Consider the following 27,459-nt stretch of genomic DNA (forward strand, 5'->3'; position numbering starts at 1 on the left):
TATTCATAACTAGTCATAACTAGTTCATGAGTTAGCATATTATAGTTATAGTCTTAAAAATCTCACGAATTTGCATATTATTTTATTTTTTAGCGATCAAGTTATTTTTATTGAACTATAAAGATTTGAATTTGCTGATGTTCTAGACTACTTACCTATATAATAACTGCATTAATCCAATAAAATATAAAACGTGTGTTTTATTAAAATTAATTTTTACTTATTTCTTATTCAAAGATTATTCAATGAAAATTTAAAACATTAATTATTGTTTCTGTTGATCTACGCTTTCAAATTCTATATTATTATAATAATATACTATTCGATATTCCATAGATGTCTGTTGAAGGTATGTTATGCTAGATTACCATCAATTTCAGGTGTACAAGAAATTTAAGTACAAAATCCAAAAAATACTTAAAGTTGATGTTATTTAAATTTTTTTTCATTTAAACAATTTTTTTAATATTATGAAGAAGTGTTGAAGGGTGAAATTATGAAATATCTCCTTTAAGCTTGGCTTGTGGAAAAGGCACAGAGCTACAATGTGATTACAATTATAATAGCATAAAATTATTAACAAATGAAATTATGAATAGAACAAAATAACGATTAAAACAATTTAAAATTTAATAAAATGATAGATAAGTATATAAAATATAAGTAAACATACACAAACAAACTAGGGCTTAAGATCAATTTTGATTTTAAGTTTCAAAAATCAATTTCGAACAGATTTTTTATCTTTTACACCATTTATTAAAACCATCTTTTATGACAGTTGAGGAATTATAGTATGTAGGCCCAAAATAGTTAACGAATCTCTGTTATTATAATACATAGTATCTTATCTTTAGCATAATATGATAACAAACAATCATAGTTTAATAAGTTGACAGTATTAATTTAATGTTAATTCTTAGGTTAATGCCTTAATGGTTAGGTATTATTTAAAAAAGGCATAATGTTTTTAATATAATATAATGTCGCCATTGAGCTAAAAATATATTTTTATATTTTACCAGTTCTCGTGATTGCAAATTAGTATCGTTGTAAATAAAATAATGGCACAGAAGCTAGAAAAAAATTTGAAAATTAAAAAAAAACCTAATTGCCAGCGCTGTGTAGTGACCTACAAAGTGAAATGCGGACGCAGTTCAAAACAATACAGATAGATGGCAATAGCGTTATCTTTTAGGATTGTCGACCGAGTGAATTATTAATATGGTGCTCTCTGGTCAGCTATGAATCTATGAATGATATCAGCTGAGTCGTGAACACGGTTGTTAAATTTTTATTTATCTATTTTAGATAAATCAAAAAAAAAAAAAATTGCAAAGGAAAAAATATTATATTACCTTGGTTGAAAAATGTTAACACCTTAAGCCGGATTCACAGCTACGTCGTGTGTAGCGTTGTATCGATCAAACCATATTACAATCAAACGTTTAACTTTTGGTATGGTGGTATAACCAAGTTAAAACCGAGGATACAAAGAATTGAATACGGCTCAACTTTTAAACCAATATGGTTACCAGTTGTAACCATAGTTACCACGTCCTCGTGCGACACGACGTAGCCGTGAATCCGGTTGAAAAAAATATTATATACCTTGGTTTTAAAATGTTTGCAATTTAATCGAGAAACACGGCAACCGTGGTATTATAATAATGAGGTTGTAAATCGTAATGCGATTTATTTCTTCCATCTTCTTTTAGATTCTGAACAAAGTGATGAATGTATTGATTTTACAATGATGTGTGCTTTTTTTTTTTTTTGTGTGTCTGTGTACAGCATAACTAGTCGAAATAATGCTTCGATTTCAAACTTTGGTGGTGGTTTCCGTTGTAAAATTCAAGATCCTTGGTGCATTATACAGGTCAAAAGTAAACATTTTCCAACAGTTTTCAAAAAAATCGAGAAAAACAAAAAAAAAAAAATGACAGAAAAACGGGAATTTTTACGCAAAACCAGTTTTTGACCAAATTGATTTTTTTATATGGTTGTAATTCAAAAACTAATCACTGTAAATATTTGAAATTTTCACCAAATGTTTATGTTAGTGTTATATATATACAGTTTAATTTCGATTCAAAAAGTTTTGACTATTTTTGAGTTATTTATAGACCACTGAAATTTTCGATTTTTTTTCTTTTTGAAGTGTCAGTAAAAAAATGTTGGACGACCAAAAAAAATTGAAAATTGAATACAAGATTCCTTATAAGTTGTTCTAATTGCAGCTAAAAAAAATTAAAATTCGTTAGTCACAATTTTTTTTTATAAGCGTTTATAGTTCAAATTTTTACGAAAGCTGTCGAAAATTTGCAAGTAATTTTGAAGCTGAAAAATCATAAAATTTTTTGTGTTTATAACTAAGGATTAAGAATACAACAATAAGTTTTCAATAAGCTTTCCTTCAGGTAGCTATAGAGAAATCTCGAAGCGTCATTATAGGAAAAATTTGAGGTGCGTTTGAATTTTTACGAAATAGCGTTACGATAACGATTTATCCTGAAACGATTTTAAATATTTGTTATTATTCAAAAAGTATAAGTCGTAGATACGTGAAAATTTTATCAGTTATTTAGATTGACATTTTCTTTACATGATTTAATTTTCAAAATATTTTGACTTTTTTTGAGATATTAATAGAAAACTGAAATTTTCAATTTTTCTGAAAAATTTTTTTGAAGGATTGATAAAATTTTTTCGGCCCTATCAAAATACTTGAAAATTGAATACAAAGTTCCTCATAAGTTATTCTTATAGTAATCAAAAAATTATAAAAATACGTAAGCACAATTTTTTTCATTAGCATTTGAAGTTCAAATATTGACTAAATACGTAAAAATTACGAAAATTCGCAAATTATTTTAAGCTAGAACTTTATACAAAATTTTCTTTTTAAATCAAAGATTTGAAAATTTTTAATCATCTATAATATATCCTAGACTGACAAATCATCTCCGTTCAGAATCGTTTTTCGTATACAATGATACCTATCATTGCATTCAAATCTAACCTACCCTAGTCAGAGAAATATTGCAACCAATTAACAAATAAGTAGGTATATACCGATATTATCTGGACACCCCCCAAAAAACATACAAAATACGCCACTGCATATTTAGAGTTAGGTCAAGACAAATTTTGGGCACAAGTCTAAGTATGATGTAGCTGCTGTGAAGTCGATTTTAGTTTCAATTAGTTATGTAATATTTGGAACATTACATTTACAATATTAATCAATGTTGACATAATTATATTACAACTATGTACAAAAAGATAATCAAAATGTACGCTAATGTATGATTAAAAATAAAATATTTGACGCTGTGTATAATTATATCATTTAAAATTCGCCAAAATACAAATATTTAATATAGAACAACAATGGAATATACTATTGTAAACCGAAATATTTAAAGTAAAAGTAAATATAATAAAGATATTATTATTTCGTACAGTATTCAGATATGAAAATATGCAATAGGTAAATTAGATTAAAAGATAATATTGTTTATTATAAATCATAATTCATAATGGTTGTTTTTGCAAGTTATTTTCGGTTGTGCTCTAAGATAACGTGTTACCAAACATTTTGATAATTGTTTTTGTTATTCTATATTTATAAAATATATTTACAATCTGTATACACAATAATAATACAGTGGCCGAATGTGGCACGTTGTTTGATCTCGATCATTATTTCACTAATATGTTTTGAGTTCAAACTCAGCAGTTATAGACAGTATCTGATTTTTGGAATTTTTAAATATTCTTAAATATTATATTTTTAAATTATTGAGATTTTTTGTACTTTTTAAGAAATGTCCTGTGGCTATACAATCTTATATTTTTCAAATGAAAACTGCCCTTTTCTACTATAATGTCTGTAGGTACTAAAATTTAGTAGATGATTTTTTTTTCCAAAAGTTTTTATACATTTATTATTAGGTAGGTAATTTAGGTTGTATGTAAACCTATAGGAAAAAATGGAGATGGACATAATTGGTTAATCAAAATCAATTTATTAGTTTGTAAAACAGAGCGACTTCCTCAGTTTCTTAGAAATTACGAACAAGTACATTTATTTTTTTGGTGATTTTATCATTTATAGTGTGTACCAACAATCATGAATACATATTTTTATATATAATATCTAAGATTTGTTCGCTATTTTTTATATCATTTGTCACTGTAAACCTTTCATTTATTTCGAAAATTATTACAATTGCAAAATAATTATCAGTGGCATAATTAATTTCTACGAATATTTTTGTATGCGTACTTACAAGTATGCACCAATGCATCATTATAATTATAATAACCATGTAGTTACAATAGTACACGACTTACTTTCTATACATTTTAACTCTCAATGAATAATGATAACATACTTAATTTATTTTTATTTTTTTGGAATTTTTAACGACTATTTCAATAATCTTGCAATACTGAAAATGCCCGAAGCTTATGAACTATTCAAAAAATAGTTTAGTTGTACGTATAGTTGCTCGCGTTGTTTAAACTGGGGGCTCAGTAGTTGCATTTTGATTAATTCGTGGTTCGTCGACATCTCTTGAGCTACTTATCGGCATGCAGCGCGGTAGGACAGGTCTCTCTTGGTCAAGCACGCGCAGTCCTCCGCGCAGCGTCAGTTAACAGGTGTTCGTCCTGCGGTGCGGTTGTGTGTCGGTAGTCTGTTCTGGTAGTGTTATTTTTTTTTTTTTTTATGTTCAGTGTCAAATAATAGTTGTAACTTCGTGATAAGTATAGTTCATAGTTGGCGAATGATATTCGAATTCTGTGTAGTGCATTGCAATACAGTTCTGGGAATTGAAAACGTGAGTTTCTAATGTTTTTATATAGGTACATAATATGATTCAATTCATCAATTGCATTGTTATTAATCGATATGGATTGTACACGGCACCACAGTATATTGTGCAGTGACAATATTGTACATTATTCAAAATAAAATATACGAATACGTCATATCGTCGGGAAAATCGTTAGTTAGTTTTCCCAACATTTTTATGTTCACGTCTATAATGAGTTGTGATGCATATTAAATAATATCATTATTATAGAAATATAATGTAGACTATTTTGGAATGTTGTTCAAGTGTATGGTATATGTTTGTAGTAATGGGATATTACTGGTAATTATATATATGAGGCTCATAAGAAATAATTATAAAACAGGCTAGACCAGACATACACGAGACTAATGGTTAGTAAATCTGTACGCCCGTGGGATGCAATAATGCAATCTCTATTTAACAGTTTTAATCTTGACCAAAAACTAGGTACAGAGTGCCATCCATCCGTACAGTACGTTTTCGTGTATGCTATTGTGGTTTTTTGTAGTTACCCACATTTCTCATGATTGATAGAATCATTTTTTTTAAATTATTGTTCCGCTGACCTTATTTTTTATATTAAATGAAAACAAAATGTATTCATTGTTTTTGAAAGGGCTAACAATATTAAAAAAATCTCTACAAATAATGTAAAAATTTATTGAAATAAATTTTGAAATAATTTATTATATTTTTAAAGATGTACGATTCTGAACCATCTTCAAAACTCTGAATTGATTCTCACAAGTATAATAATAATAATTCAAAATAATTGTTAGTTATCACTAAAAAAAAAAAACTAATTTAGTACAAAATAATATAATTGCTTAATATGCTTTTGTGTAGAACTAACATTTTAGGTAATAGTTTAAAGAAAAAACTTCTAGTTCTCAAATTATTTTTATTTTAACTAATGTGTGAAAATATGAATCTGCCTGTATCATTATTTTTAAATACCTAAATATAAAAATTGCATAGTACCTATACATGTGATACGCTCCAATTTAAATCACTCTAGTTAAATACTTATATTTTTGTTACATGTATAAGATAAGATTAATTCCTAACTATGCACATACTTAGAATAAGGTATAGGAGTCACAGAAACATAATAGGATAGGTTAAGTATTCTGAAATCTAATACTATATATAGGTATCCACTAATTACTAAGTATATTTGCACATGTTAAAAGTAGGTAGGTACTATTACTCTATTTACCTCTAGCTTAGTTCATAGTAGAGTTGTAATGCAGTTATTGACTATAAGATTTAAATACAAAATTTATCTTTTAAGATAGTCTATAATTATAATACATATTTGTTACAAAACAAACATTTTTAAACTTCACTACCTTTTTTTAAATTCTCATATTAATTTACTTCTAAATCATTTTAAGGATAATTTGTCATCATATTTCCATGTTATTACTGAGTAAAGCACTTAAAATAATTTTTTTGAGGAGCAGTTTTTGTTAAAAATGAATGTCCATTTTAAACTGTATCATTTTTCATTAATTTTTCATATAGGTAATATAATCTATATTCTATTATTATGACTAAAATTGTAAAATAGTATGCAGCATTTGTATTATAATAACTTTAAAACGTAAGAACTCGACTTAAATTAGTAGTTGCTTAAATCGAAATGAATATTTTATAAGTAAAAACAAAATGAATAACTTCCCATCATCATGGTTGTCGATTTTATTGACACAATTTTATTTTTGACAATTATTGGTCTATTGCGTTTCCAGCCTTCCAGGTCATTTCAATATATCAAAGTACTTATTATCTCCTTCAATTAAACCAAACTTTATTTTTTTTATTTTTTTATTAGGTACTTATGCCTTTTTATAAGATGTTTTAAAAATACCTTATTAAAAATGATTAAAAGAAAATATTTGTATTACGAAAATATAAATAGAAGGTTTATCGTTCAGTGTAATATTACTAGTGTTATAATAATACCACATTCTATGTTTATATCTATATTTACAATTACATTTCGAAATAACGTATTGTAAGAACATGATAATTATTACTTAGCCCGATTTATCGATTAAAGCATTTACAAAATGTAATGATAATGATAAAAATTTAACGCAATCAAAAATATTGGTAACAAAAGTGTTTATTTACGTACAGATAATAGTTGCAACACCTTAATAAATACAAACAAATTTATTATTACCCAAGTACCCCCAAAATATTAATAAAATAATAAAAATCAATCAGACAATCTGAAATTTTAAATTTCTATAGTTAATAATATAAATAATATTAGGTATGTATGTTATACCTATAAAATAAATTTCCTAGAATCAACAAGTTAAAATGTAAAAATTTGTATATAGCCAGTATATTATACAATTTATATGAAAAAAACATATTTTCACTCTATATACTATGAACAAGATTATTATAAGTGGGATTTTACTGTTTCGTTTTCTTTAAATTTAAATTCAAAACTTGTATCATGTTTTTTTTTTTATAAAATTGATTTAGCACGAGTTCCGAAAATTGGCAATGCGAGTAGTAAACGATTTAAATTTTAGATACTAAATTGCTTTTAAGCTGTGTTAACAAATACCTAATACATCTATTGTAATAATATATGGCCAAAATACCACAGTCAGGCTTAAGAATTTCGACTAATGGTGTATTCACCGCACGTATTTGGCCCCAGCATTAGTGTAGGTACACTTTATATTCGCAGTGTTCCACGGATGCATACAAACATGAAATGACTGTTAACAGGTGACATCATGCTAACACCTATCCAAAATATAATTCTGTTGAGTATGGGACATTGAACCTTTGTATATTTCTGGTATAGTTCGTATTATATTACTATTATCATTACAAACCGTGAAATTCTTTTTAAACTCGCATGGCATAGATATGTTTTATACGATATAGTGTGATAGACTGTGAAGGTACTTTTATTTACTGTTAGGTATCTATACAACAATATTTGGAAAAATATTAAAAATTTACAGCCGTATAATGTGTTAGTGTACGCCTTAATGAAGTTTGTTAATAATAAAAGAAAAAAATACAAAATTCAACTTAAATAAATACAAGATGAATATGATATTATTAAAATAGAAATGTCATAGGTTGTGCTCATGTAAAATATCTATAAAATCTCTCTTAAAAAAAAATAACATAAAGGTACTTATCAGATTTTTGAAGACACGATTACAAGACGAACATTTTTAACATAATCTGCTCTAAATTCTGTACAAAATGATTTGTTTGCAATGTCACAATAACATGACATCCATCTAAATTCTAAACTGTCATATCATTTATGTACATTTTTCGTTCTATGTGCAACTCTCATAAGTGTATTTAAAACTTGTTTTTAGGACATCGTCATTTTCGCTACAATTTTCATGCAGTCTGTATATTGTGTGTTAATCATTTTACTGGAATAATATTTTTACATTTAATTAAAAAATAAAATATTTTATAGTTTAAAGATTTTAACTTCGACCAATGGAATTATAGAGGTCATTGACGTCGACTTCAGAACATCGTGTTGATTTGTGTAATCCACGTAGATTACAACTAGAGCTTTATTTTTTTCATAAAAATCTCACATTCTTGTAAGAGCTATAAAAATTGTTTTTGGTACCTACTTTGTTATACTAAGTCCATCAAGCCGCTTCACTTTGAGTTGTGCTTATACTTATGGATAGATTACGTCATTATTTGTATATTTTATGACCTATATAAAAAAAAACAACGTTTGAATGTAAACATTTAATTCGATATCTTTTTCATATTATACAAGGGTAAATTATAATGGTACACATCATGCAGATAATTTTATAATTTTATTTAAGTATTATAATTTTATTTTTGGTGCCAAATGAATGTTAACAGTAAAAAAAAATCTTATACCAGAGAGGAAAATAATTACTGTAAATGATGACCATGTTTATGGTCGCTCAGGTCGTGGGAGGAGGACGATACGTTGACCTTAGACTCCGGTCGGTGATGTCAAACTATAGAACAACGTACCGGCTGCTCGTGGAATATAAATAAAAATATGACAGACCATATATGCTTATTATATAGCAGTCGATGGAGAAAAATGAAGCCGATCAATTAACTACTTTCCCTGCAAAAATTGACTTTTACTTAAAATGCCTTCCGGGGGCTGGCTGGGGATCGAATATAGGTGTATTCGGACAGTCGAATGAACCGCATTCTTGATACTCACCTGAATATAATATGTTATGGGCCATGAATCCGTAAATCCTGAACGTAACCTAATTTTGTATGCAAAAAAAATACATCGATCAACATAGACGTCTGAGGATTTGACCCTCTAGCTAATTACACTTATTTTAATTACAATCGCGTGTTATAATCGAGTGCGAATAGCATCATTAAAAGTTTTTTTCATATTTAATTATTTATGATCTACAACAATTGTCGTAAGTTGTATATAGACAACAATATCAAAATCAATTTGTTTACAATATAATGTTGAAATTGTATTTAGTAACCATAAATGATTATATTACTATTTTTTAATGTTTTTGAAATAAAATTTTATCTATATTATATTGACTAAAATATTTTCTTTTTTTAGCTTTACCAACTTGAATTAATAATTTTGTTTGCTGTCTAGTTCATATTAGCTAAATAATATTTTTATGAAATTTAATACTGCGGGTTAATTTGTAAAGGTAGTTTTATTTTAAGACATGTTAATAACTCATATAAATTTAAATAATAAATAAGATATTCCGTTAACGCATTTGTGCGCTCGAGTATAACACATAAAAACTTCTGGAGTAGAATTTTTACTGCAGTTAATTTCAAACCTAAATATTTTTGTGGTGACCATCATATGAAATTATGTTTTTGTTTTACAGAACTCTTCGTGATGGGCGATTACGACAGAATCCACAGAATGTGTCAAAAACGCGGGGAATTATGGGAGGATCCCGATTTCCCGGCCACCCAGTCGTCAGTGTTTTACCACCAAAAGCCACCATTCCAATTCGTGTGGAAAAGACCCAAGGTCAGTAACATGTTAATGATATTACGAAGCTTTATTATTAGAGAAGTTTTTAACTAAGTCGTATTAATCGATAAGGTAGACAGGTGGTGGTGGGCGATCACATAAGTATATAATATGATGACTAGTAGGATGATCGAGCACCCACACGGTACTTATTAAAATAGTAGTTCGAAACGAAGATGCAACGAGTATCGACCTTTAAAAAATAAAATTACGTTAAACCCGATAAATAAGGTATTATAATGGACGCCTGAGTTATTTAACATACTATAACAGTGTAATATAAGCCACGTGAATGACGTGTTTCTGTGTAGTTAAAACTTACAGCGTGGTACGTTTATACATTATATATATACATAATAGGATGTATAATGTATATACCGTATACACTATACACTATACTCGCTAAGCTACGCGTTATACCTACCCTGCAGTCTTGCAGTTATGAATGCTCTGAAAATATATTTAAAATACTTATTGAATAGTACTATTTTGACTATAGTGAGTTTAATATTTTAATATATCGAAATACTTTTCATATACAAAAAGAATATTTCTATTTCAATAATTTCTATAACATAATATATTTTATCATCTTTAATGTTTTTTAAATTAGTCGTAGTAACATTTTACTCATTAGAAATTGCATTTTTTCAAAATGTTCATCCATCATCCGTCATTCTAAAGAATTGTTCATTTTTTAATGTTTTCGTGTAAGTAACACATTAATTAATCGGATTGTTTTATAATCAATCGAAATTCATGATTTCTATTTACGAAATTATTATCAAATACATAACAGAAATCAAATCACCCTAAAGAATATATTCAATAACAATGAAAGGCATTTAAAATAAAATGTTTATACATTATAACACTGTCACGTCGGTAGCACGTTCTATAGATTATTAGGAATTAACAGACAAAAACCGTTTGAACCGAAGGCAACGATACCTATACTATTCAAACGGTGTACCTATGCAATTTTTTCTGTGACAATTATGATCTCGTTTTCTGTACCCACCATCGACCGAGTTCAATCGTGTACTTGCGGACAGGCAATCATTGTTATTATATTATGATGTACAATAAAATACTATGACACCATCATAGTTCGCCAAAAGATTGCTTACGCGAATTGTACTCGAGAATTATTGCAATTCGAATAAAGCAATAATGATGCACCGGCTGCTATTGAATCGTTGAACGATTATTATTATAAAACAGGTGGGATGCATGAATTAATATCGCATGATATTAATTCTACTGCGTGCTCACACACGTGTTATGTAGCACAGGTACTATTCTAATAAAATATATTATATATATTACTAGCTGTCCCGACACGGCGTTGCCCGCGTATTAGTTTGTTTTTTGTCGATGTATAAGGACACTAACGCGAAGTTTGCACCTAAAGAGTCGCAAACATTATTGTCGCTCACCGCGAGAGGTCTTTAATATTATTTTTATTATTATTATAATAAAGCTCTCTCGCTGTGACTACATAATAATGTGGTGTAATACCATTGTTCGCGAGGCGAAAATTGAAAATAGTATTTATTGTTTTGCCTATATCGTGGACTTGTATTCAATGTTAATTACTATATCTTACATGTTGGCGTCATTATAATACCGTGCACATCGACCGTGGTACATGCTCAATATAATAGCCCTTGTAACCCGTGTACAAGCATAATATAATATTATACATGCAAGTTGCACCGTCGCCGCCGCATTCTCGAATATATGACTAATAATGTATTTTCATCGACACCACCGTCTGCTTATACAATGCGACTAATAACCTCTTCCTCCTCTGACCCCGTAAGCAATTAACCAAAATAAATATATTTCGACGAGTTAAATTCTCCGTCTTGCGGCTTTTTATTGTTATTAATCGTATATTAAACATTAATCAAACTTCGTACGCACATCAGTTCGACACTGATGGCGACGTTTGAAATCTAAACATCTTAGCGTATAATAAACATAAAATCAGTTGTACGTTCTCTACATAAGTTATAGAGTCAACAATATTTTGTTTTGTTTTTTTCTAATTTAGGCATTAAAAATTAACAATAACCACTGACGACACTGCGATTCGTTGTAATTAAAATGGTATACATTATTAATCTATGTTGGCTTGTAAAATGTGACCTAACTGTGCCGGCTAAATTTATTTGACACCACACTTATTATACTGTGTAATAGATGTTATTTTTCACTCGAATAATTCAACTAAAACACTCATTTAAATATTATGGTATTTTTATTACAAAATATAGTTATAACTTATAAATAAAACGAATTCATTTTAACAGTACCTATGCAGTATTCTTTTCCGACACGAATGAAAAAAAACCAATTTTATGATTACCGTTTAATCCTGCGATAAAGTATCAATATTTAACAATGTTTCGAAAATTACACAAAATATTAAAATCCCACGCATAAGCCGGCAAATTATTTTTGCATTATTAATGTTTCGTCATGTTCCGGCTCCTTAACTATGTATCGTCGCACAATGAAGAAATGTAACTGAAACAAATAAATAAACGAATGGGCAATTACCATTTTTTATTGTATTAACAATACGTATGTGTATTGTATCATCAAGCGGAATTATTTACGAGTTTCGGACTGTCGAGTCTGCAGTAAATGCGACATCTCCTCAGTGTTCGTTCTCATCAGCACACAATGATGATAAACGACCAAAACGTCTGCCCGGTGACCACATTTTTCATCGTATCACGGTGTCTGAATGCCTAATATTTTATTCGTTTTGCTCGTCATTGGCCATTGATAACCGATGAACGGTTATAAATTGAAGAGTAAAAATAAATTACAATTCGCAGGAATATAAAGAATAATAATGTATTGTATATTATATTACTATATTATCGTACGTGTACGATATATAGGTTTAAATATAAATATGTGTTTCAATTGCTTGGTATATATTTATATACATGCGTACGATGAAGAACCACTGACCATTGTAAGTAGGTTATGCGAGTGTGTATAAGTAAGTTGCACCCAGTGAAACCGACCGGCTGTGAATGTTTTAAACGGGAGATGATATCCCTCGGCCGAAAACGTCTATTGGACAGCGTAGCATACATATTTTATTTTTATGTATTGGTATTATTTCTTACTGTTTTCCAAATTCCATTCATATATGTATAAACTGTACACTGTCTGTACTGCATACATATTTAACGACGTATAATATATACGTACATACACGCACGATACATATAATCTGTATTATAATATAATATATAGGCATATATGAGTATGACGTACATTGTACATAATATAAATATATACATTTATATAGCGTTGTGTGTGAGGATCGAAAAATACGAAACTGCATCTGAATCGCTATACGACTGTCCATTTTGAATTATTAAAAACGATTTCAATGAACTGGAGAACCGGTCGGATTTTTACGAACATGTGAGCTCCATTGCGCTATGGATATCGGAGTATTAAAAATTACATTTCGAAATATATTCAATATTTAAAATATAAAAAGAACAAAATTATAAAAATTAAACATTAACATAACTAATAAAATATCATGATATAATAAATAAAAAAAGCTAACTAGCCAAAATATAAAACTTAAACATTATCTTAAAGCTAAAAGTTTCTAAAACATTAAAGCTAAAACATTCTTAATAGATAAAATGTATTTGTTATAATATTATTTATTTATTAATATCCATCATTTACCAAAAAAAGGTATTATTTATACCATACTTTGAATACTATTCAATATAATATTCATTCAATTTAATATACACAACGCCAAATTGTTTTTATAATATTTTAACAGTGCTTATATACCAAAAATGAAATAGATCTCCAACAAATAAATTATAATATTATACCTTTTTGTTTTAGGAGATTTGTAATAGACCGGTTTTCGTCAGTGATTCTACGTCTCAATTTGATATCAGTCCAGGAAAAATGGGTAAGTGTAATTTATAAATGGATGATTAGTCGTAAATATCCTTATTATCATTTAGTTTTTGTTAAAAATTGAATCGGAAATAAAGAATAAAATTAAAGTGTTTATTCATTTTAATTACTATTTTTTCTCCCGCTCAAATTCTGTATTTTTAATTTTTTGTACAACTCTATTTACTAGGTACTATTTTTTGAAAACTCATGTTTTTTGACTTTCACTTCTATGATTTGTGTCTGTGTCTGTAATAGAAGGGTAAAATCAAATCAGAGAGAGTGCCCATGTCTAATTTCTGATACTTAGTGTGCGTGAAAATTTCCAATAGCAAACGCTTTTTTTAATTTTATTTACCCATTTTAAATAACACTATTAATCAGTTGATCATTATCATTTATATATTTATATATAATGTTACTTTGGTAGAATTTTCAATTGTCATTTCGAAAAACAGTTAGTCTTAATTCAAATTATTTTAGCAAATGCGTAAAGTATGTCGATTTCGCACTACAAAGTAAACCATATCAATTATATTATATCGTTTTATGGGTATAAAAATAAAACTTAAATCACGTGTTAACATTTTATTTTTTACTTCAGACATTTATTAGTTAATTAAACTCAATATTATAACAGATTTATTTTTTGTTATAATGAACATTTTATGTATTATATATAAGAAACAATTTATATTATTTTAAACATAAGTAAAAAATTGTGAATAGTCCGATGGATGATAGGTAATAAACTACTTTTTAAAAATGTTACTAGATAATAGTTTTATAATTATTTACTCGATAATTTATATTATTATCATTGTAAAAAATTAGATACATCATACATACCTAGTTTGAAATTTATGGTGTACGTAGTTGTTCAAAGTATTTTTTTTCATTCTGCAAGAACTTATATGTTCGCATACTTATAAGTTTTATCTTTAACGATAATTTTTATAGTAAAATAATTTAGTTCCTAGGTTAGTATATTTTATAAAGCTCTTGAAAGATTATACCTAAATGCTGCATAGGTACTAATTAGGTAGTTCATTAATAATATTATTATGAAACATTCAACTAGAAACATTTATACAAAATTAGCTCTAGTTATTTTAAAAATGTAAGAAACACTAACAAAATTACTGCACTTTTGAATATTGAATAAAATTAAAATTATTCAAACATATATTTTCTATAAGAATTTGTTTAACATTTTGAGAAATTTAAAAATAATTTAAACACCTAGCTCAATAAAAATTTGTTAAAAGTTTATAATATATAATTTTATGAAATTTTGATATTTTAGTATTCCGATTTCTTAACGTTAAAATAAATATATATAGAATAGTATGTGAAAACATTATTTTTCTATTAATAATACCAGTTGATAAACAAGCTTATATAAATATATATGAATATAAATATTAAAACCTTAAAGCCATATGTTTTAATTTATCCGATGTACACAATAAATGAAAATGGGTTGTATAAAAATTATGATTTATTAAACTTATTTCAGAATATTTTGATTTGTTCATCAGTATATCATATACATAATATGTATACACTAAAAATTGCATTATAGTTGTGTGACACATTAAATAGCATTGATGAAGCTTATATCAATCCAGATTACCTTTACTAAATTGCAGTATCGAATGTCTAAATCGGAACAGTTTATATTATAATGTCAACCTATTAACATTTTCATTTATCGATCATGAATTTATATTTTATTTTATTTATGTTTTATTTGTTTTTATGAAAACCAAACTTTGCCATCTACGGACTGGTTTTTATCAATTTTCTATAAAACATATCTATAAGTAAACACTAAATGTACCTATAGGATTTTAGAACGCTAAATGTATAAGATTTTAGAACGCCGTGACGGTCGCAGCCTTGTGAAGGTAGTAGCTGGCGATAATTCTACTTTATTATAATGTTTGTTAAAAGAAAGGAAAAAAATAAGTACACATGTCACTATGTGCGTATTGTGTGGTCTTGTTGAATTGGTAAAAATATTTTGCAACAAAATAAGCTAAAATTTGGATTTCAATGACTACTGACAGTCTTCTGGTTAATTCGTCAAAATGTCATAAAAAAATAATTTGAACAGGATATATATTTATTATCAAGGCTATTTATATTGATAATGATTTATAATACCAAGTTTGGTATTAAATATAATAGTAATAATTTTCAAAATTGATCAAAGACAAAGTAACGCGCGTTGAAGTCATTATTCGTTTTTATTTATATGATTGTTTGCTGCAGTGGTTTGAATAATATTTCATATTTTTAAACGTTCAAATAGTTAAACACCAATAAAAAGTATTAACTTTAGCTTAATGTAGTTTTGCTTCACGATTTTATTAATAAATTATAATAAGTATAAATAAACTTTCAATCTTAAACATATATAGTCCGTTTAATATAATGGATACGTATTAAGTGGAAACTAAATTTGTTACGTACTTTATATGGGAAGTTTGTATATTATACAATATGCTATCTACTAATAAGATTATGGATTAAATTATTTTCTGGATATTATATTTTTTTGGATTCATCATTAAGTAAATGCATTTTTAAATAATAATATTTTACTCCACTCGGCTTAATGCTTTTAATCTACAAACCTACTAGTCATACTACATTATTTTATTCTGTGTTTACAATATTATCTATGAAGGAAAAATACGAATGTGTCGTGATTTATGAATATACTTTTTGTAATTATTTATCATTTAAAAATTAACTGTTAATATTATGCTAATTTAAACCATGGTTTATGGTGTTATTTCGACATTATTTTCAGGTGGGAAAACTATAGAATTCAATACTTAGTTTATAATTTAATTAGAATAGATTGGCATTGTACAGAATAATCTAACCGAATGGCACCTATATTATAATAGACCCCCCCCCCCCCCACCTAACACGGTCAGTGTGCCGATCCTCTGACATGTCAAATTATCTGTATAGCGATGAGTAAGTATTTCAACACAACGGAACTGAACAAAATTATATTATTATATACACGTGGATATTGATCAAGCGTATCTGCATTTGTCGGGAACAATGTATGTTTTTGTTCGTTTGTAGGACATAAAAATAATATACAAAAATATATACACGATTATTGGAACACACGAAAATATAGCGTTACACCACGGGATGAAGATTCGTGTACACGACCTTGTGGGAGGATAAAAGTAAACAATATATTTTGGTTTTCGTAATTATAATAATATTCAACGTAGTGCGTCAGATTTTATATATTATACAGTTCTATTATGCTCGTCGCTGTGGTTTAGTCTGCACCTATTGTCAGCACAGCATATCTAAACGAGTACGTTTGCGTACTGTAATATATCAGTAAAAAAGATCCAACAATGTTTCTGGTGATTTTACGACGATAGTGAAAATTCGAACCGCGTTGAACATGGTATTTTTGAACAGATCATCAGAGCAATCACCAAAGTCAATAAATAATAATTATTATTATAACCGGCTGACAGATGCACGTTTTAGTTGTAGCCTAAGTTTTTTATTTGTCCACAACAAACATTTTTTTCTTCTAAATATTAGGAATATAAATGTGGTAATTTAAACATCAGTCAAAATATGTCAAGTGTATCGCAGTGTATTCTGTGTCTCCAGAGTTATATCCATGTGTTCATGAGACTGGAACAAATTAGCTTGCAGCACATTATACTTTTGTTGTGATATTTTCAGATTGACAAAAGATTCATCAGGAGAGTTTTCCGCGTGTGCATACTAACGCGCATTATATTTTCAGTTGATCGACCAACCCCGTTACAGTGGGTAGGTACCTACGGTTAGTCGGTTACTGTTCGCGCATTATTTTCGCTACACAAAAAATGTTTTGGATACGTTTAACGTGTGCCTTCCAAACGTATAATATCATAATATTACAAGTAGGTATGCTATTCCAAAGTACAAACATAATATTATCATATAATATGTGAAATTCCATTACCAACTAACTCTTTAGAGTTTAGATCATAATATTATAAAACAACGAGAACGATCACTCGAATTATGTTGTAATAATATCAGCTGGACGTTATTTTTTTGTAAAATACAAAACCATATAGAGATTGAGAGATAATAAACTTATTGTAACGTTGCAATTGCAATGGTGTTTGGAAAAACAAAAAACAAAAATGTGATTAAACGATAACTATAATATATAAATTGAATAAAGCATCAGCGTACAATATAAACCTTGTTCTTTCGATTTAAAACGGGATACCGTTTAAATTAGATTATTTTTACAAACACTAAATTATACCTACCCATCACAGTATATAGCAGACCACGAAATATAAAGGTGCTCTATACAAAAACTTCGAATAGTCGGAAAAAATATGTCAATAATATAATATTATATTATATGTACGTAATAGGTTTATTACATTTTGTTTGTTAGCTCTTGTGGAACGGATCCAGTAATAATATTATACATATAACAATACACAAATTGAAAAATAATATGTTCAATAAAATTTACCACCTAATAACAACATTCGGTTTATTCCTTAAAATAAATTAAACTCATAGTGAGGCACTGAGGCGTAGGTAGATATTTTAATCGGAAGGATTAAAATTTATTTATTTTTTGGTTTGAAAACCGATTAGTTAATTTTTTAATGCAGTGTAAATAAATAATTATTTTGTACTACCTACATATAAGCTAATAAAATTGTATTATACGTGCGAAATCTAATGTTCTTTTAAAGTTAGTTGAGACTCGATTTTGGGAATAACATAATTTAATAAAAATATTTTAATTTCTAACGATTTTCTATATTTTCCTAGTTGGAATTTTTGTTTTTTGTTCAATATTTTGATGTTTTATTATTATAATATTATAATATGAAACCTATATTTAAAAAAAAATAGCAGAATTGTATTACAAAATTGAAAATAATGTAAAACATACTTTATCATTTCGTAATAATTTACCTACGATTGTTTATAACTAATTATAATCATAATGTGACGACTTATTTACTTTTTTTTTTGTATACAATAACTTGTCTTGAAAATTAGACAGTTAGTCAACACTAATCGTACATTTTAATATTATGTTTGTATTGCAGGCGATAAATGGCTCGTATCTTGTCTGGGCGTTCTGTACCTTTGTAAAGGTTTGTTTTATCGCGTAGTGCCGGCCGACCAGTCGCTTTCCAGTGAAAAAGAGTACAGCGGTGTTTTCCGGTTTCGTTTGTGGTGGTGTGGCGAATGGATGGAAGTGTTGGTCGACGATAGACTTCCAACCGTTAACAACCGGCTGGCGTTTTTGCAATCTACACATACCGATCAGTTTTGGCCGGGATTGCTGGAAAAAGCGTACGCCAAGTAAGCACGCACAATTAAAATAATAATCGTTTATAAAATTAATAATACGTAGTGTTCGTATGATCAACGTTAATCAACGCCTCGATCTGATTTTACTGATAATTGGTATATTTTTATTTTGTTAGGTATATTATTCATTATAATATTACAATTAAGTATGCCTGAAAGGCTCGACTACAGAATAACTGGAAATATGTAAAATAAAACAATTGAATTAAATTAAACATAATATCAATAGCAGTGAATTTGTGAACTAGGAATCACAATTAAAGTTAATTTAAATTATACACCTTCCGATAGAATGATAGAAATAAATGCGTTTAAGAGAATAATACTGAATAAAAGAATCATACTATTCAATTTGTTTGCCTGATACGTAAACCTATCTAAATATTACCGTACCTACTAAATCGTTCAAAACATGACAAGTATACAATTAAGTTATAGCCTATAGGTAATATCAAAATAAATCGTAAATATTAGTTGCTTCCTAACTGATCAATGTAAATTATTAACGATTTATTATTCACCATATGGTAGTTTATAGTAAATTCAAAATTTAAAACTTCGCCATTATTTTGCTGACTAGTTATATAGGTAATCATATGAAAATTATGTAAAATTGTATTATGTGACCTCGAAAATTTTTAAGCGCAATAACTAATAAACGGTATTGAGAAATGATTTACAATATTGATATACCTAGATAGTAAGTACCTAACATACCAATAAATAAGAATTTAAAATTATTGTTATGGAAATAAAATATGATAATTAAATAGAAAGTTGAGTATTCTTAGTACTTATTGTTTTATAGTTTTATTATTAATATATAATGTTATATATAAAGTATAGATTATTTTTGATTTGAAAAAAATATAATTGTAATCTATACACATAAAAAAAATATAAAAATAAATAAATAATATAAATATAATATATATTTTATTTTCATAGAATATTAAGATTTGTTTTTGTTTTTATTATTTATTTAAGTTTTTCATCTATTACTTTATATTTTGTGTATACCTTTTGATTTAATTTTAAAACTGTTGTAAATTATAAATTCGTACCTATCATTATAGACTCATCGCTGTAAACATTTGTATTATATTATATAGAAAAAAATGTTGATTGGAATCAAATTTTCGTTAATAAAGATTATAATAAGTACAATTAGTAATTTTAGTTAAGTATGCATAATAGCAAGAATTAACAGAACGGGAGAGCACTCATAAGTGCCACCCGCCGACGTAGCTATTATAGATCTATAATAATGTATTAGCCACTAGGCACTTATTAAATAAATATTCATTTATTATGCATAATTGTACTTAATTATAATAAGTTGAATATAATTTAGATCAAGTGAAATAAAGCGTATTATTATAATATGTGTCTAGAAGTTTTTCATAAGTATATTATTATATTTTATGAAGTTATGAATAATTTATCAAAATATAATTCGAGTATAAATAGATTACGCAATGCATTTTGTGAAAAAGGGGGAATGAACATATAACGTGTGTATACATAAACAAAACACCAAATTATAATTATTTTTTATAATTAATTATTCAATTTTAATAACTTCATAAACAAAATATTATGTTGATAGGTGTACTATTATATTTATTTAAGCAATAAATCTAGTTTTAAAATTTTAAAAATTTTAAAAAAGCTAATCCAATTTTTATTAGATTTGGAAATACGAGTAGATGAAAAATTTAAAGCTGGCAATTATTTGATCATAAAAGTATAATCGTTAATTTTTGTCTTGATAACAATACGTAATCCCATTTGCAACATACGTGCACATGCGTGTCCAATAGTTTTTTTCAGCCTCGTTGAACTTCCTACGCCTCAGATGGTTTATCATATTTTATATTGCATGGGAGCGTTTGAGACAAAGGCGAAATGCTAACAATTTAACATAATAATATTTCTGGAGGCCCGGCCTAATCGTATAGCGAGGTACTGTAAATTTTTAAAAGATCCAAGATTTAATATAATAATAATATTATATATATATATATTTACGCGTTACTCCGAGAAAGCAATGAGAAATAATGACTTTGCTTATTTTCGTTCGAGTTTTTTTTTTATGTCACTAAAGAATTACATATTTTATTAAGTGAGAGAATATAATATATTACTATATTAGTAATAAAAATGTGAAACGAGATTTTTATAAAATTTACTACACTCCAGCCGACCAGATGAAGCAGCGACAGTGTTTGTGAAAGTGGAAAATGTTCATAATATATTATTTAGTGTTGTTATCCCTTATTTCAAAGCAATAATTAATTATACACAAAATACCTACTTTGCTTCATAAATAATAGTTTTCATACGGTTTTTTAAACTTCGTTACGGATGTTATATCACCTATGTATTGTAATATACTCGTATTTACCTAAAGGGATTAAACGTTGAATTCACGCGTGGTGCGGTGTGGTCTTAAAAAATATTATTATTTCTTTTGGAAACATACGCGTAGGTATATAATAACAGTATTATCCCCGTATATATCTCCGAAACTGTACACGCATACGTTTTTCTTTCTCGTTAGACACGGAGATCGGTGTCTGAAAAATAACATCAGCTCCAACTCGCCTGCTTGAATTATTTAAATTCCGACCGGGCACCGTCCCCCTCAACAAGTGCTGCATAAATTAATTCCCAGTCTCGCCGTATTGCATTTTGATTGATACCAGTTCATATACAATTTTATACGCCTGCGGTCATTTTAGAAACCTGTCGGTCGCTCGATATGCGGTCCGGCGCAGCGCACAATGCGATCGCTCTCTGAGAAATTAGTGAAAACTACTTCAGTCGGGTGTCGTCGATCACAATAATAATAATAATAATAATAAAATATTATTATTATCAACGCGCCTAGTCCCACAAAATCCAAGAAAATAATAATTTTATGTTCGTCATCGCGAATCTCTTATCAAAATATCAAATCGCTAATTAGTTATCACTTCAGTTCTTCCACATAATAATGATAGTAATAAAATCCAATATGATGAATAATGAACAGCGCGCGGTCACTGGACTTGGATCGAAGACCTTGAATGTTTCCTTTAACCCACGCCGCCGTCAATACACGCCAAAAATGGACTCGAGAATTAAAATAATAATATACGAGCCTGGCTACCGGTACTCTATAGTGCCCGCGCGGAAACGGTTTTTACTTATTACTGTACAATTTAAATTGCAATGATTTCGTGTCGATGGACTGTGGAAGATATGCTGTTCATCGGTAGTGGTAGTGCGTTAATTGAACACGATATTAATAAATTGTGCTATTTTGTTCATTGGGTATCGACGCAATCAGTCGGAGAAAAAAAGTATAAATATTTATAAATAAGACTATAATCAAGACAATGGAAAATTATCACCACTAGCGCTGAGGTAATATAAAATGTAAGAAGATTATTATTTATAACACTATTAATAATTAAACTGTTCCCAACCCAAATACATTTTAGGAATCCACTTTTTAAATAGTAGTTTTTCCTTATGTAAAATTAAGCTAGACAAATGGATATGATTATAATATGATGCATAAGATTAAGTAAAATAATCGAAATTGAAAGTGATCAACTGGTGAAAATAAAATTAATTTTGCTTAATATTGATGTTCTGGCCCTGCAGGGACCTGTTAAAAGCATAATAATATTAACTGAAACTTGTCAAGTGACATCGCTGGGAGCCTTCTTATTCTAAACTTAAATACCACTGTCAAATTTACAAAATAAAAATGAAAAAAAATTAAGCAATAATAAATTAAAACTTTATATATTTTTTTTTACTAATTTCAAATGTTTTAGTTTTATGTATAGCCTATGCCTATACAAATACAAACCTAATCGTCCTAATTTAAATTTTTCTAAATTCTTCTTAATTATTTAGCTTTTAGAATGGCAAGTGTATGTCAAGTGATATTTGGTGATAAAAGGTCGGTTCAATTACTGATCCAAACTGATATAATATACAATAATAATGTACGAAACTTGAAAAATCTTCGATTGCTATACAATAATAAACGATGACGGGCGTACTCATTATGATATCTGAAAGTGAAGTGCCATATTATACGCGTATAGTACAATAAGATTATTGTTAGTTTGTATTATTATATTTTATATTTTTTTTCCGTTTCGCCGTGATCGAATTAGGACCGCCGAAATCATGACGTGTTCCGCTATGCGTCAACGTCACATACATAAAACAACTGTGCGGTTTCGCCACTACCCTAAACGATCTGATAAACGAAGATTTCCAATCGCATAAACTCAGCCCAAAGACATGATGATGCGTGGATGATACTGCCTGGAATAGGTTCTTGTACCCAACAATTTGTTCGTAGCCAAACTATTTATAGTTACCTACAAAACTGCGTCACCATTCACCGTGTATGATGCAGTTTAGGATTTGACGGCACAACCGCACAACCGCACTGTAACGTCGTGATCGGTGTAACGGCCGAGTTCATTCGACACAATAATATATATCATTATAAAATGTTCGAAACATAAATCAAAACATAATAATAACGAGCCCGAGGCACGTCTATATTTACGATAATTGATACGATATACAGGGTGATTCGTTTATCAAACAACACTCATTATTTATAAAAGTATTGACTTTTTTCAAAATATTGTTTTACATAGTTTCAAGTTGTTAAAAAACCAACGCTTTTATTAAAAAATTATATTTTTAAATATTTTTTATCCTTATCATTTTTTAAGTTTTTTACTTTTTTGAATGGCAACATAGTTTTTTAATTTCATATTCCAAAGCAGAATATTTTTCTAAAAATTTTGATACATAAAAATCGAATTTAGGACTAGTAGTTAATGAGTTATAAGTATTTAATGTTTAGACAAGCGGAGTAGTGGACAAACATTTTGCGGGGTAACCCCGTACCACTCCACTCTGCCAATCTAAACTTTAAATACCTATAACTCATAAACTACTAGCGCTAAATTCAAAATTTTAACGTAATAATTAATTAAAAAAATAGCTTTATTAAATTATGAAATTTGAAGTATAGGTTACCATTTGAAAATCAAAAGTTGATGGTGGTGTATATAATAAATATAAGGGTGAAAAATATAAAAATAATAAACAATTCAAGAAGAGTGTAAATCTACAATTTTGAAAAAAAAAAAAATTGAAAAAAGTCAATACTTTTTTAAATAATGAGTGTTGTTTGATAAAAGAATCATCCTGTATACGAACAATTAACAGTAGGTAGGTATATAATAATATAACCAGGTACCTATACTTATAATTTTGAGGAGATCGCAACTAATTCAAACCTCCAGGTTTTTTAAACATCCTCCGAATGAACAACTAAATTACTCCGTGAAAAGTCGATTTCACAAAGTGATGTTTGCATCTAATGTATAACGTGTATAATGTATATACTAGATAGTATATACCTACACGTTGTTCTAAGACGATCGTTGAAGGTGTAATAAATTATTTAGGTTTTATATTATATAAAATATGAATATCTCATTTATAACCTGACCAATTTTTATTTTCGTTAACAGATAAGTAAAAATATAATGTTAACTGTCATAACTATATAACCTATGATTATTTTGTTGCTGTCGTAGAATATAATTATAATAATAAAATTATTTTATATAAGATTCAACAAAATAGATTATCAATATACCTATAGCTTTGTGGAAACAATGTTATTTAAATTCATTTTCGGCCACTGCCTATATTATATTATAAAGTGGTAAATTTTCTTTCATCGTTCAATCACAGCGATTTAGCTTTGATTATGATTAAAATAATAGTAGCAATAATAATAATTTAATAACAATGATTTAATATTATTTACCGATTATCCTAGTTTGGTTAAAAACTGAATAGTAATTTTATTTATTGCATAAGATTTTGTCATGGCTGTAAATAATAAGAAAAACAATAACGCCTGCTTACAACTATTTAAAATCTATCGCATACCAATAGAGACTGGAAAGTGATACAAACGTTTTTAAAGCTTGCAATGCGCATACGCTGGAGTGTTATATGAACAAGCGTTTTAAACAATTGTGTCCTGTGTAGGTATCGATCACTTTCGAATCGTATTCAAAATGGAAAACGATGAACGACAACGAAACGCGTTTTGCCAATGAACTTGAATCCTGTTCCATGACCATCAATATACAATGCTATACAGCGCGAGTGCATTATCATCCTATTATTTTAGTATACCTAACAGACAACTGCTTTCGGCTCTATTTGATATTGACCCGTTTGGAATATTATTGTGAAAGTATTCAAACCACAGTGATTTAGGTTGAAATTAAGCGTATGTTTGAGATATATTCGTCGCGGTTTAACTGTTAGATATACGTATGGAGGTACCTATCACTAAATTGTTATTTCGCAGTAAACATATATTGTATTATAATATTTTCATGGTTTAACATCTTGATATTAGCTTTAAAAGTAGATAATAAGCTTTACACTTTGCATTACTTAATAACCGAATTAGTTAAATCTACAAAAAGTCATAAACATTTTATTGCTGATAATTATACGATTACATATTATATATTAATAACCCATTAAAACACTTCAATAAAACACCTTATTATATATTCTTAATATTATCATGTTAAACTATAATTCTTATAGTTTAATTTCGAAAGCGTTTTTTTTTCGATTCTGAGTGGTGCGACGAGGGAATGTTTTGTATTTTTATGTGGTATTTTAGTTTACATGGTTTTGATTTTAGAAAACATTTTTCCAGTACGATAGAAGAAACCCAAACAAAGTAATAATATTAATAAATCCCCAAGTTTAGTAAGTTTATGTCAACAATTCTTGTCTTAATCACTATATAGGCACGTCGATGTTATAATAAAGTATATTACGGTAAAAAAAAAGTAGTATCTGTTTTGGGTAAGCTAACACAGTTTAGAATCACTTTTAAAGATTATGTGAAACTAGAGAATATTTGTATTTATTTTAAAGCAAATAAGATTTATAAAAATTATGTCGAAAACCAAATTTCACTTATTTAAAATTGTTTGTACACATAGCTAATTTATTCTTGTGCTAACAACGTGTACAAGTAAATAATAATAATAATAATACAATGAATTAATTAATTATAATACGTATAGTAAATACTATGTTCTATGTATTGTTGGAAAATTGTCAAATAATCATTTGTTTCACAATATCCAAATTACATATTGTAACAAAAGCATATGCAAGTATACTGTATTGCTATTTATTTATTGCTACAACAAATTAGCTATTTGACTCATATTCGATTTTTTATTCAGATTACATGGTTCGTATGAAGCTCTTAAATATGGTACTCTTTTGGATGGACTCGCTGATCTGACTGGTGGTATCACGGAAAGCATTAATATTCGACAAGACCAAACCACTTGTGGTAGAATGATTGCGAAAATGTTGGACATGACGTCTATTGTCACTTGCACAGTACAACCGGTCTCACCTCAGGTAATTTGTCATTTAAAAAGTTAAATACAAAGTAAATGTTTCTGAAAAATATATTATATTATTAAACTTGTATTACCCAACCTATGTACATGGGTAAATAGCTATATACCTGCAATGACATCACGGAAACTAAAATATAGATCAAATGATTAAAATTTATAATATTGTTATCAAAGTTCTATTATATTGTAGACTGGTATTGTATATAATTACATCTCGTAGATGAAAACATAAAATGTTGGATGGCTTAAGATGATAACAGCGTATACATTATGCATCGTGTTATAAATCATTTTTATGTCAAGGTCTATCAGAACAATATTCTTTTATATAATTATACATTGGTGGGTTTATACTTTAAAATGTAGAGTAACGCTTTCTGATAATATAGTAATATAATAGGTATTCGTGTTCGAGCGTGTGTTGCATGTCTTCTGCAGCCACGTTTGAAATGTGCCGTGTTATTTTCACCACTTATTAGTTTTAATTATTTACGTTATAAGTTTATCATTAAAAAATAAATTAAAAACGTATACAATGATAAAACTACAAATAGTAAGGAAAAAACTAATTTACGTTCGAGTGTAAGCCTTTCACAATTTTCAAATCGTAAACGAAGTAGGTATACTTTTCGTAAATTGTAACAAATATATAATTTGATAAATGCGTGCGTACAAT

The 27,459-nt window shown here is 27.9% G+C and overlaps 1 protein-coding gene across 1 annotated transcript in view; it reads left to right on the forward strand.

Moving 5' to 3' along the window:
• Nucleotides 1-4,649: 4,649 nt before the first annotated feature.
• The window catches only part of CalpC (calpain C), a 29,240-nt gene continuing 6,430 nt past the window's right edge, over nt 4,650-27,459 (forward strand). The window contains exons 1-5 of the mRNA XM_015510357.2: nt 4,650-4,847; nt 9,758-9,906; nt 13,816-13,885; nt 19,005-19,263; nt 26,598-26,781. Of these exons, the coding sequence (XP_015365843.1) occupies nt 9,769-9,906; nt 13,816-13,885; nt 19,005-19,263; nt 26,598-26,781 (651 nt within the window). The 5' untranslated portion in view covers nt 4,650-4,847; nt 9,758-9,768. The remainder of the gene's footprint in view (nt 4,848-9,757; nt 9,907-13,815; nt 13,886-19,004; nt 19,264-26,597; nt 26,782-27,459) is intronic.

The sequence above is a fragment of the Diuraphis noxia genome, unplaced genomic scaffold, assembly GCF_037042655.1.
Source record: "Diuraphis noxia isolate RWA-SAM2 unplaced genomic scaffold, SU_Dnox_SAM2 contig0003, whole genome shotgun sequence".
Classification (NCBI taxonomy): Eukaryota; Metazoa; Arthropoda; class Insecta; order Hemiptera; family Aphididae; genus Diuraphis; species Diuraphis noxia.